This window comes from Pelophylax lessonae (genome assembly GCF_965119305.1).
Source record: "Pelophylax lessonae genome assembly, chromosome: 4".
Classification (NCBI taxonomy): Eukaryota; Metazoa; Chordata; class Amphibia; order Anura; family Ranidae; genus Pelophylax; species Pelophylax lessonae.
Window position 1 is genome coordinate 120616694 of NC_138771.1, and position 13866 is coordinate 120630559.

At 44.0% G+C, this 13866-nt stretch overlaps 1 protein-coding gene across 1 annotated transcript in view; it reads right to left on the reverse strand.

Annotated features, from left to right (window-relative positions):
* Nucleotides 1-13866, reverse strand: part of LOC309552295 (long-chain fatty acid transport protein 2-like) — a 108694-nt gene that overhangs the window by 49715 nt on the left and 45113 nt on the right. Inside the window, exons 6-7 of the mRNA XM_082253190.1 lie at nt 10299-10389; nt 9723-9921 (exon numbers count right to left, since the gene is read on the reverse strand). Of these exons, the coding sequence (XP_082109316.1) occupies nt 9723-9921; nt 10299-10389 (290 nt within the window). The remainder of the gene's footprint in view (nt 1-9722; nt 9922-10298; nt 10390-13866) is intronic.

Sequence of the window (13866 nt, forward strand, 5' to 3'; positions counted from 1 at the left end):
CCTAAGCTGCTCTCACCACATTTTGCCGTTTTTGCCTTGGCGCATAAGCCCCCGCGTGTTCGTCTTCTCCCTTGATCCACGTGCGCGAATCTTCGCCTTTTAACCACTTGCCGACTGCCTGCCGCAGTTGTACGGCGGCAGTCTGGCGCTCCCAGGCAAAGTGCTGTACATGTACGGCGCTAGCCTGAGAGGAGCTCGTCGGCTGGGGAGTCAGTGCGTGTGCCCGGCGACTCTGATGGCTGCCGGCCACTCACGATCTCCCTCTGCAGTGAGAGAAGGACAGGCGGCTGATGTAAACACAGCCGTCTGTCATTCTCACTAAAGTAATCACAGAGGCCATGCGATCCTGCTATGTAGGATCGCATGTCTCTGTGAATACATCACAAGCCACGCCCCTCCACAGTTAGAATCATGCCCCTAGGGACACACTTAACCCCTTGATCACCAGTAAAGTTAACCCCTTCCCTGCCAGTGTCATTTTTACAGTAACAGTGCATATTTATAGCACTGATTACTGTAGTAATGTCACTGGTACTCCCAAAAGTTTCAAAAATGTCAGTCAGGGGTCCAATCTGTCCGCCACAATGTCGCAGTCCCGCAAAAAAAAAAAAAAACGCAGATCGCCGCCATTACTAGTTAAAAAAAAGCAATAAAAATTACATAAATCTTTCCCGTAGTTAGTAAACGCAATAACTTTTGCGCAAACCAATCAAAATATGCTTATTGCATTTTTTTTACCAAAAATATGTAGCAGAAAACAAACTGGCCTAAAATGTTAAAAAATTTTGATTTTTACATTTTTTTTGGAGAATTTCATATAAAAAATTTGAAAAATATTGTTATATTTTGAAAATTGTCGCTCTTTTTGTTTATAGCGCAGAAAATAAAAATCGCACAGGTGATCAAATACCACCAAAAGAAAGCTCTGTTTGTGGGAAAAAAAGGACATCAATTTCGTTTGGGTACAGCATCGCACGACTGCGCAATTGTCCGTTAAAGTCACACAGTGCCGAATCACAAATCTTCTGGGGCTAAAGTGGTTAAAACAGACGTACCCCGCATGGAGGGCATTTGAATGCAATTGGGGTGCACATGGCTGCCACGTAGCACACCACACATGCGCAATGCAGCATAAATACTGTATTTTCTGGCGTATAAGACTACTTTTGAACCTCAAAAAAATCCCCCAAAAATGGGAGGTCGTCTTATACGCCGAGTATAATATCTCCAAGGTAACCTAAGTATAAGTATTACCGGTAGATGAAAATTAGGGGGGTCGTCTTATACGCCCAGTCGTCTTATACGCCAGTGCTGTGTGTGATAAGCTGTATACGCTTGGCACAAGCCTTGAGTACACTGAAGTTAGTACCTCAAGTTTGTCTTGCTATAAAGCAATGTCTGCCCGAAAAAGCGCTGGGGGAGGCACAGTTGGAAGGGGCACTGTGATGCCATCTTCAGACCTTGAAGGTCCTAGCCGTGCTTCCTCTGTGTCTACTCCCCCTGAAGAGCCAGAGGTGACTAGCCTATCTGAGCCATTACGGTTGTCAGGCATAGTAGCTACTCCAGGTGCTTCTGCCACAACCTACGTCACTAAGGACGATTTGGCATCGGCATTAGCCAGCCTTGAGGGTAAGATTTCTGGCATTATTGTAGCATCTCAAGTAAGGAGGAAATGTGGTAGATCCCCCTCACTTCAGCCACCCCCTGAATCAGTTCAGGATTTGGCATAGGATGTGGAAGAAGTAGCTGACGATGACCCTATGGATGGCCAAGCTGAGGTTTCCACTTTGGGTAGTTAGGGTCAGAGGAGTCTTTATCAGGCTCTCAAATCGAGAGATTGTTGGTTCAGTCTCTTACTAAAAATGGTCCGGTCTGGATACAAATGTCCTCCCTTAGAGATGGCTGAAGTCCCTTTTTCCTCTCTAGGCTCATTGCACCCTCCTAATAGTCCTCGAAGTTTCCCATATATCTGCTCTTGGAGCAAAAAATGTATAATGAATGGGATCATCCTGTTTTTTGTTCCTCCTAAAATTCACTATTGTATCCTATGGAGGAAAAGTTTACTAAGAAATGGAATATATCCCGCTATGGATGCTGCCATTTCTTTAGTTAACAAGAGTTTTCCTTACCCTGTGGATAATGCCCAGGTTTTTAAAGATCCAGCAGATAAAATGTTGGAATCTTTATTGAAAGCCTCCTTTGCCATTGCAGGATCTTCTATACAACCAGCAGTAGACAGTTCCTTCTCGAGGAAGGTCTATGGAAGATCTGTCAGATCTACCTCGCACTTTGTTTCACAGTGGATGCTCTTACGGACTCCATAAGGCAAATGTCACGGTTTGCTCTGATGACAGTGCAGATGCGCAGAATCCTTTGGTTAAAGAGCTGGTCTGCAGGATTGCCATGTAAAAAATGGCTGGCTGGCTTCCCTTTTCAGGGAGAACGCCTTTTTGGGGACGATCTGGATAAGTATATACAAAAGATCTGGGGGTGGCGGGGGGGGGGGGGGGAGTGGGGGAAGAGTCTGTTGCTACCTGTAAAAAGGAAGAGCAAGCGTCCTTCTTTTAAGATCCCCAGCACTCACACTACCAGTGCTTCTAATTCCAGACGGTGGCGACGGCCTCAGCCATCTGGGTCCGGAACCAAGCCTTCAGGGCAGGGTCAGAAAAAGCCCTGGGCCCAGAGATCAGCCAAGTCTTTCTCTAAGCCTACTCTGTGAAGGGGCGCCCCAACTCACTTGGGTGGGGGGGGGGGAAGGCTGCTTCGGTCCCTGAAGGTTTGGGTGGAAACGATCCAAGACAACTGGGTTATCTCAACTATCTTGCAGGGGTACAAACTGGAATTTCGGGTGTTCCCGCATCCTCGGTTTGTAAAGTCAAGTATACAGACAGATCCCCTAAAAAGAAGATCTCTCTTTTTGGCACTGGACCAGCTGAGGGCCCAAAGAGTGATAACGGAGGTTCCGGAGAACAAAAGGTTTTTGGGTTTTTACTCAAACCTGTTCATAATCCCCAAACGAAATGGGGATGTAAGACCTTATCTGGATCTCAAAGCTCTAAACCAGTTTCTGAACGTTCGTACTTTCCATATGGAGTCAACTTATTCAGTCGTGGCCTCCCTGCAGGGAGAAGAATTTCTAGCATCCATAGACACCAAGGATGCATATCTTCTCGTGCCTATATTCCAGGCTTCTACGATATTCAGTAGAAAACCATCATTTTTAGTTTATGGCCCTGCCCTTCGAGTTAGCCACGGCTCCAAGAGTGTTCACAAAGATTCTAGCTCCAGCATTGGCCGTTCTAAGGTCCCAAGGGATATCTGTAATAGGACATCTGGATAATCTATCACTTATAAATCGATCAGCTTCGGCTCTAAGCCGAATTGTCCTCCAGACAGTACAGTTCCTAGAATGTCTGAGTTGGATGCTGAACTTGGCAAAGTCAGCATTACAGCTGGTCCAGTGTCTGGAATATCTGGGTTTTCTTGTGGACACAGTACAGGCAAAGGTATTCTTGCCAACAAGAAAGGTCACAGACCTGAAGAATTGGGTTTGGTCAAGTAAGGCTGAGATATCCTTCTGTACGTCTTTGCATGAAGTCATTGGGGAAGATGGTGTCCGCATTCGAGGCAAATCCCTATGCTCAATTCTATGCCAGACCCTTGCAAAATAACATTCTGTCTACATGGACCGGAAGGGTTCAGTCTCTGGACTGGTCCATGTCTCTGGTACCAAGAGTACGTCAGAGTCTGAATTAGTGGTTGCTGACCAGAAATCTGGAGAAGAGGAAATCCTTTCTTCCAGTAACCTGCAGGGTGGTGACTACAGGTGCCAGTCTCTCTGGCTGGGGAGCAGTTCTGGAGGAAGCCATTGTCCAGGGGGAAATAGTCTTGGGTAGAGAGTGGTCTCTCCATCAATATTCTGCAAATCCGAGCAGTCAGTCAGGCTTTGAAATACTGGACACCAAGACTTCGGGGTCACCCTGTCAGGGTGCAATCAGACAATGCCACGGCTGTGGCTTATATCAATCATCAAGGAGGTACAAGGAGTCAGTCAGCCCAGAAAGAGGTGGATATCATCATGTCTTGGGCAGAGAAGTTTGTGCCATGCCTGATAGCAGTTTTTATTCCAGGAATAGAGAACTGGCAGGTGGATGTTTCTGGGGGAATTGGCCTTTACATCCCGAGATTTTTCAATCAATCTGCCTATGCTGGGGGGTCCCAGACGTAGATCTGTAGGCATACTAGGTCAACAACAAGTTGAAGAGATTTCTGTCTAGCACCAGGGATCCACTCGCATTCGGAGTAAATGCTTTAGTGACTCCTTGGAAGGAGTATTCCTTGATTCATGCAGCTGTTACCGCGTCTGTTGTGCAGGATTCAGCTTGAGGGGAAACCAGTAATCCTGGTAGTTCCAGCATGGCCGAGGAGGGTTTGGTATGCACAAATCTAAAGGTTGGCAGTGACAAAGACTTGGGCCCTTCCACTGCGTCCGGACCTACTCTGTCAAGGTCTGATTTTCCACGCTGCTGTAAAGTCTCTAAATTTGATGGCTTGGCTATTGAAGCCTTAATCTTGAAGGAGCGGGGTGTATCTGGCCCTGGAGTTTATACCCTGATAAATGCCAGGAAACCAGTCTTTAGAAATATTTATTACAGGGTCTGGAAATCCTACATTGCCTGGTGTGAAGCCAGGAAATGGCATCCCCGCAAATATGTCGTCGGGAGGATTCTAGCTTTCCTTCAAGCAGAGGTAGATATGAAATTAGCTTTGAGCACTATTATCTTGATGTACTTCACGAAATGGATTTTACAGGTAAGTATGTATTAAAAATCCAATTATAATATCCTTTCTGACATTTTTCTTTCATAGCATCCCACAGGCTCTGGCTGACATCCTCACAAGTCCTATAGTCTGTATTGGTGCATTTGAGCCATGGTGACTATCCATTTTAGTGTAAAGCCTGCCTGCAATCTCACAGACTGTTTCACATTAGGTAACTAGAGACTGCTATATGCAAATTGCAATACAGCTGTACAGAATCTCACCATTAGGCCCCTTTAACACATGCTGTCCGTTTTTTCCGTTTTTCAAACGGACATCAATGTATCTCTATATAAAAATGGATGACAACGGATGATCATCCATTAACATCCGTTTTCATCCGCTTCTGTCAATGTCCGTTTTTTTGAATGGATGAATGCCCTATTTTCATCCGTCAAAAAACGGATGACAACGGATGAAAAACGGATGACAACGGAAGAAAAACGGATAACAACTGATGAAAAACGTATGACAACTGACAAAAACCTGATGAAAAACAGATGACAACTGACGAAAAAAAGGATAAAAAAATGGATGAAAAATGGATGACAACTGACGAAAGGAGGATGAAAAATGGATTAAAACGGATGGAAAACTGATACATTTGACGTGACTGATCTGATGAACTGAACGGACCGTATGGGGCCTTAAGAATCAGACTATCAGTACGCTCAACCCTGGGCACATTTCTTGTTAAGATGCCCTAGCCACTGTTTAAAATAATAAAAAGCACCTCTGGCTACAATATTATTATTATTATTATTATAATACAGGATTTATATAGCGTCAACAGTTTGGGCAGCACTTTACAACATGAGGGCAAGACAGTACAATTACATTACAATTCAATACAGGAGGAATCAGAGGGCCCTGCTCATTAGAGCTTAGAATCTAGGAGGGAGGGTAAAGTGATACAAATGGTAATAACTGTGGGGGATGAGCTGATGGAGAAAGTCAAAATAAAGTTGTAAGGGGGGGGGGGGGCAGGATAGGCTTCTCTGACAAGGAGAGTTTTCAGGGATTGTCTAAAAGCAAACAGAGTAGGAGATAATTGGACAGATTGGGGTGGGGAGTTCCATATGTTGGGAGAGGCTCTGGAAAAGTCCTGGAGGCGAGCATGGGAGGAGGTGACGAGGGAGCTAGAGAGCAGGAGGTATTGGGAGGAAGGAAGAAAACGATTTGGTTGGTATTTTGAGACACGGCTTGTGATGTTGCAGGGGGTTGTGAATGGCTTTGTAAGTTGTTTTTTTTTTTTTTTTTATTTAATTTGTTGGGTGAGTGGAAGCCAATGGAGAGATTAACAGAGAGGAGTGGCAGAAACAAAGCAGTTGGTAAGGTGGATGAGCTTGGCAGCAGCAATTATGATGGACTGAATGTGGAAAAGCCTGTGTAAAGGTAAGCCAATGAGAAGGGCGTTGCAGTAGTCAAGGCGAGAGATGACCAGGGAGTGAACTAGGAGCTTTGTGTTGTCATTTGTTAGAAAGGGGCATATTTTGGAGACGTTGCGGAGGTTGAGACAGCAAGATTTGGACAGTCATTGGACATGGGGCCTAAAAAATAGATGAGAGTCCAGGATTACAACTAGAACCTTGGCATGCGGGGATAGGCTGATAGTGGTGTGACAGCCAGACTGATATGTCTGTTAGGAAAAAAGTGATACGTGATATGATACTGAGGGAGTGAGCTTAGGGGTAGAGAGATAAATTTGGGTGTCGTCAGTGTAGAGATGGTATTGAAAGCCATGTGAGGCTATCAGCTGAGCCAGGGAGGAGGTGTAGATCGAAAATAGGAGAGGTCCAAGAAAGAACTTTGGGGGATCTCAACAGAGAAAGGAAGAAGAGAGGAGGAAGTAGAATTGTGTGTAACGCTAATGGTGCGGTTGGCTAAGTAGAAAGAGAACCAGTAAAGAGTATAGTCACGGAGACCAAAGGCGTGGAGTTTTTTGAGAAGGAGGGGGTGGTCAACCATATCAAGGGCAGCAGAAATGTCCAGGAGTAAGGGTACAAAATAATTTCCATTGGTTTTGGCTGTTAGTAGATCGATTCGTTTGTTAGTTTTAGGAGAGCAGTTTCTGTGGAGTTTTGAGGGCAAAATCCAGACTGAAGGAGTTTAGGAAGGTTATTGTTGGCGAGGTGGTCGCTCAGTCAGTTGTAGACCAGATATTTAAAGAGTTTGGATAAAAAGGGAAGCAAGGAGATGGGGCATAGCTTGTTGGTGATGTACAGGTGTGGCTTTTTAAGCATGGGGGTGACTAGTGCATGTTTTAGAGAGTTGGGGAAGATGCCAGAAGAGAGGGAGAGATTGAAGATGTGAGTTAAGGGGTGTAGAATACAGCCAGAGTTTGAACTTAGCATTTGCAAGGGAACATGATCCAGAGGGCAGGTGGTTAGCTCCTTTCTACTAGGGATGGGCTCTGTGTTCGAGTCTAACGTAAGCTGTTCGTGTGTTCGCCCGCAAATGAGTGCCCCATAATGCACTGCGCTGTTGCAGTGCATTGCTGATGATTGGCCAAAGCATGCACCTGACCTGTATGCTTTGGCCAATCACAGCACAATGTTCTGTGAGAGCCATGATTGGCCAAAGGCAGAGTCCACGCCCCACACTATATGAGGCTGCTGCTTACACAGCAGCTGTGCTTGGTGCATGACAATAGAGATGTGGCAGGTAGTTAGTGGATAGTGAGTTCACTCAGTTTAGTGCAGTCAGTGTAGTGTACAGGCATACTCCACTTCTAAAATGTATTAATATGTTGTAGTCCTGGGTCCCCTCTCGGTGCTCCCTAAGTTTGGTGTCCCTGTCACTTATGGTTCAGGAGCAGTGCCATGTCAAGCTGACAAAGATTTCCCATAGATTCCAAAGCGCACTGAAATCTGAAAATTGGTCTGGACAGGAGGGTGGAGAAAGTGCCCTGTATTCAAGTGGTTAAGGGAAACCCTATGACAGTTTTAAAAAAAAACTGGCGTGGGGTCACCCCAAAAATTTATACTAGGCCCTTTGGGTCTGGTATAGATTTTAGGGGAAACTGCACACTAAAATTAAAAAAAAAAAAAACACCATGGGGTCCCCCCCAAATCTATATCCAGGCCCTTTGGGTCTGGTATAGATTTTAAGGGGAACTCCATGCCAAAATTTGTTACACGTGATGTCAGAAGGGGACTGTGCCACCGGGTGACCCCGGCCCTTACCTATAAAAGAACTGTCAAAGCTGAAGATCGGGCATACGGCGGGTAGCCTCTTAAGAAGTGTTTTTTAAATTTTTCTATTTTTCGGGTCCGACGGGTGTCGTGATTGATGATGTATTTACTTTGAGGGACACTATTTTTTTCTTTTGAACAAAGGACTTGTCAAAAAAAATTTCCTGTGGTTTTTACTTTTTTTTTACACTTTTTTGGTGAATGGGTAGGGGTACGATGTACCCGGTACCCTTTCACATAGAGGGGCTGGGATCTGAGGGCCCCCTTTAGTAAAGGGGGCTTCCAGATTCTGATAAGCCCCCCACCTGCAGACCCTGACAACCACAGCCCAGGGTTGTCGGGAAGAGGCCCTTTTCCCCATCAACATGGGGACAAGATTCCCCAAAGAACCCACTTCCCCAAGTTGAGGGCATGTGGCCTGGTATAGCTCAGGAGGGGGGGAGCTTGATCGTTCCCCCCCCCCTTTCCTGACCTGCCAGGCTGCATGCTTGGATAAGGGTCTGGTATGGATTTTGGGGGGGACCCTATGCTGTTTTTTTTCATTTTTTTATCTGTATTGCCTGGAGCCGACAATACATTACAGCCGCGAGCAAGTTTAAATGAAATTTTTTCCTTTAGAAATGTCAGTATTGCTGCAGCAGGTTCCACACATCCTACAGATGCGCCACTTTACAGGCACATTAAGGAGACCCCCTAGGCACGATATTTAAAGGAATTTTTCATTTTTATTGTTTCACTTTAAGCATCATGAAAATCACTGCTCCTTTAAAAACAATTGGTTTAAACATTTTTTTTTTTTTTTTCATTGATACATGTCCGCCAGGGCAGTGCCCGGGTCCCCATACACTTTTTCCCTGTTCGAGATGTTCTGGTGCGAACTGAACAGGGGGGTGTTCAGCCCATCCCTACTTTCTACAGTTCGGGTCACTGAGGTACTTTGGGCTATGAAGATGTCAGTACTAAAGTTGATGTAGTGCACAGATACAGATGGTTACCTAGAGTAATGGAGATTTACCAAGCAGGCGGCCATGAAGCGTGTGCCTGGGGCAGGTGGGATAGCCTTGGAGGGAGTTGCTGTTGGCACTCTCTCCATGAGCATTCTGTCTCCCATAGCAATAGGAGCTGGCTCATGCCGGAGAGGTCCCCAGCCTGTAAACAGGTATGGAAGAGTTAAAGGAAGTCAAATGCATGCGTGGAGTCCACCCTAGGTACAGTGACCCCATACTGTTATTGGGAGTGAGGTGGCAGTGATACACTGGACAGGTGGATGTGGACAAGGCTCAATGTTTTCATCCTAAATGCAAGTTACAGAGAAGGCGTACATTGTCACAGGGACCTGGGAGTTAACTGGAGAGTGGCGTACATGGTGTATGTTCCTCTCTAAAAGTAGAGGCCCACCTTAAGGGCAAGTTTTCCCCCACGGCGGCCACATCCTTGTCCCAGGGATTGATGGAAAGGGCACAGAGCAAAGCTATCCCATGTATAATGCAGTGACTCTATCCTAAGTGTCTTGTGTAGCCCAGCAGAACCCACCCTGGGGGTAGTCCTCTCCTGTGACCCAAACTTGGCACCAGTGAGTTAATAGGAAAACATGGAGGAAAGGTTGTCTTCACCCCTACCCTGCTTACAAGTGCTTTAAGGTAAATATTGCAATAATTCCTAAAAATATGTGCTCACTGAAAATGAAAATTCACACTGATTTCTTACCGAAATGTGTCTCCTACACGATCATGAAAGAACAAAAAGCCTTCTCTATCCTCCATTATCAGATCTCCAGTGTTAAAGTATAAATCTCCCTTTTGAAACACATTGTGAAGTCTCTTCTTCTCAGTCAGAGAAGCATCCCCTGCGTACCCAGTGAATGGGTTCATAGCGGTAATTTTTGAAATTAGCAGTCCACTTTCTCCTGGGATAAAACAATAACAGAAGTTAACAGAAGTTAATCATAGAAATAACACTCTTCAAATATAGCACATCTGGGAAGGCCAGTGCAAAGGGATTTCTACTAGAGCACTTGCCATCAGAGCAGGAATAGAGGAAAAATCTTATAGTAGGGTAGGGACCCTGGTTCCCATTACAATTCTGTTTCCCTCACACTGGAAAAATATTCTATACCTTCTTGTTAAGTCTACATAACCGGAAGTAAAGAGACATCTTCCCAATTAGACACAGATGGGAAAAAAACAAAAACGGAGCAGTTTCAACCCAACCCTACTCTAGCCAAAATGAGAAAATGTTTTGGCTTAAGATATGTTTAATGCAAGATCAATAATTCAAAATTACCTTTAGCTACTCTAACGCATCGTCCTGAAGCATCTCTTACTGGTTCATCTTTTTCCACATCATACTTGATCATTTCAAAGGGCCTCATAGCCTAGAAGACAGCGAAGACAGCAGTCTACAGAATTTAATGATGAAGAATGTCATTTATACATGCTTCATGATTTTTAGCAAATATTAAGAGATGGAAAATTTGATCAGAAATGTTTTATCTAATGATATTTGTTAGGAAAATCAAGGCCCACTCACACTTAGGCTGCGGGTTTCCACAATGCACCTGCTCTTTGTGAATGGTACTCCAATGCACTGTTCAGTAGAACACAATGTACCACAACACATATACCATGAATTGTGGTGTGCTGCATTGTTGAATAGGGTCATGTCTGTTTTTTGACCCTTTGTGGTTCATTGGAAGCTCATTCACAAAGAGTGCATCTCACCAGATAACTGAAGTGTGAATTTAGCCTGAATCAATAGCATCACATATTTAATTCTTTTCTTATAACTCGGTACTAACTGTAAAAAAAAATACAATGCTGAAAATACTCCATTATTTGCATATAAGTAGTAATTGACAGTAAAAGTATAGGAGGACAAGAAAATCATATAATTTATTTATATTATTAGCTCAAAACCTGATGAGTGCATGAACTTCAGTAAATGATTATACTGAACATGAATGGCAATGTACTGAAAGATAGAGATGTCCCGAACTTCGCATGTTCGCGTTCGCCGCTGCGGGCGAACATATGCGATGTTCGGTCCGCCTCCTATACATCATCATTAAGGCAAACTTTGACCCTGAATCTCACAGTCAGCAGACACATTCCAGGCCAATCGGCATACCTCCCTCCCACACCCTCCCACCTCCTATAAATAAGCAAGGGCAGCATCCATCTTAGATCATTTCTGTGTTACTGAGAGCAGGGAAAGTGCTGCTGCTGCTGCTGTTATAGCTAGGGACAGTTAGTCAGTGTTCCCGGTCTTGTTGTTAGCCAGTGTTCTTGGTACACTCCTGCTGTAAGGACAGCACCCCAAAAAGCCCTTCCTAGGGCTGGTATTTGAGTTTTTTTTGGATATATATATATATATCTATTGTCCCCAAAAAGCCCTTTTGAGGGCTTGTATTTGTGTAATTTTTTTTGTTCTGTGATATATATATATATATATATCTATTGTCCCCAAAAGCCCTTTTGAGGGCTGGTATTTGAGTATTATATATATATATATATATATATATAAATATATATATATATATATATATATATATATATCTATTGTGCACTGCAGTTACCTGCCCGCTGTGTGTGAGAGGCCACAGACCCACCACAGACTGTACTGTGTGCACACCACACTCATTTCGGGTGGCACAGGCACAGTACCTTGCATTTTAAAAAATATTTTTTCTTTTCCTCTGTCATAATTGCAGTGAGTGCTGTGTCAGGTCCACAGAGCGTACTGTACTTTCTGCAGTGCACTGCCCACCACTGATATATATACGGTGGCACAGCATCTTGTTGCAAATTGAAGAAAAAATTTTTTTTTATTATTGCAGTTGCCTGGGCTGCCAGTGACTGTCAGGTCCACAGAGTGTAATGTGCCCACTGCAGTGCCACTGCCCACCCACCACTGATATATACGGTGGCAGGCATGACTTTTTTTGGATTAGTGTCTGGGGGGGTCTAAAAAGCATACCTGTGAAGTTTCAGCAATGTAGCATGTCCAGAACCAGAAAAAAAAAGATCATATAGGTGTAAAAGGGGTTCCCACCATCCCTGCTCTACTGAAAAATTATCTTTTTTTCTGGTTCTGGACATGCTACAGAGCTGAAACTTCACAGGTACACTTTTTAGACCCCCTAGACACTAAATCACAAAAAAAGTTCTTAAAAATTTTCATTTTTGATAGAGAGCCAATTATTGGAAAAAAAAAAAAAAAAACTTAAAAAAAAAAAAATTCTTTGGATTTATTGTCTGGGGGGTCTAAAAAGTGTACCTGTGAAGTTTCAGCTCTGTAGCATGTCCAGAACCAGAAAAAAAATAGAATTAGGGTTAGGGCTAGGGTTAGGGTTAGGGCTAGGGTTAGGGTCAGGGCTAAGGTTAGGGTTATTTTTAGTGCTTAGGGTTAGAGGGTTAGAGTTAGAGGGGTAGGGGTAGGGCTACTAACTCTAACCCTAAGTATCTCACCGTAACCCTAACCCTAGCCCCTAACACTAACCCTAACCCTCTAACCATAACCCTAACCCTCTAATCTTAACCCTAACCCTCTAAGCCTAGCCATAAAAATAACCCTAACCCTAACCCTAACCCTAAACCTAACCCTAACCCTAGCCCTAACCCTAATTCGTAATTTTTTCTGGTTCCGGGCATGCTACAGAGCTGAAACTTCACAGGTACACTTTTTAGACCCCCCAGACGCTAAATCCAAAGAATTTTTTTTTTAATTATTTTTTTTTTTTATTTTTCCAATAATTGGCTCTCTATCAAAAAATTACAATTTTTAAGAACTTTTTTTTGTGTGATTCAGTGTCTGGGGGTCTAAAAAGTGTACCTGTGAAGTTTCAGCTCTGTAGCATGTCCGGAACCAGAAAAAATTACGAATTAGGGTTAGGGCTAGGGTTAGGCTTAGGGCTAGGGCTAGGGTTAGGTTTAGGGTTAGGGTTATTTTTAGTGCTTAGGGTTAGACGGTTAGGGTTAGAGGCATAGGGGTAGGGTTACTAACTCTAACCCTAAGTATCTCACCGTAACCCTAACCCTAGCCCCTAACACTAAACCTAACCCTAACCCTTAAAGCCCAGTTCCTGTCCCATTTTGGTCGGTTCTGGTCTGTTTGCGGTTGTTTGCGGTGCGTTAAACGGGGAGTTTGGTCTGTCAGAGTTTGGTCTGTCACTGTGAAGCGGGCGTAACCCTTACACTACCTGATCGATACAACATCATACCTGATCGTATACACACACTGGATGTTTTAAAGCACGTTATTCCAAACAATTTAGGAATGTTAGGTGATTTATGCCCTTTATGGAATAAAACCCGACTCTGCGTCAACTACGTAATTTTCCATGGGAGTTTTGCCATGGAACCCCCTCCGGCATGCCACAGTCCAGGTGTTTGTCCCCTTGAAACAACTTTTCCATTACTATTGTGGCCAGAAAGAGTCCCTGTGGGTTTTAAAATTCGCCTGCCTATTAAAGTCTATGGCGGTTCGCAATGTTCGCCGGTTCGCGAACATACGCCGATGTTCGCGTTCGCCGTTCGCGAACGGCGAATTTTATGTTTGCGACATCACTACTGAAAGAGAATAAAACAAAGGAACCATGGCAATTTTCGACAATGATTATGCAAACCTGTTAACTCCTTTCTAAACTATTAGGTCAGTTGTATTGCCTCACATATGTTCTGCACTAATGATTTTGTTGCACAGTGTAGTGTGGTATTCAAAGTGTATCTATGGCCAAAATATAAATTATACATAAGATGGGTTATCGCTGTAACAGTTTTTCCTGGCGCATCATGGCAGCACACAATGGGTTGTGGCTCCACTCACACAATCTGATTGGACTGGTTAACTATAA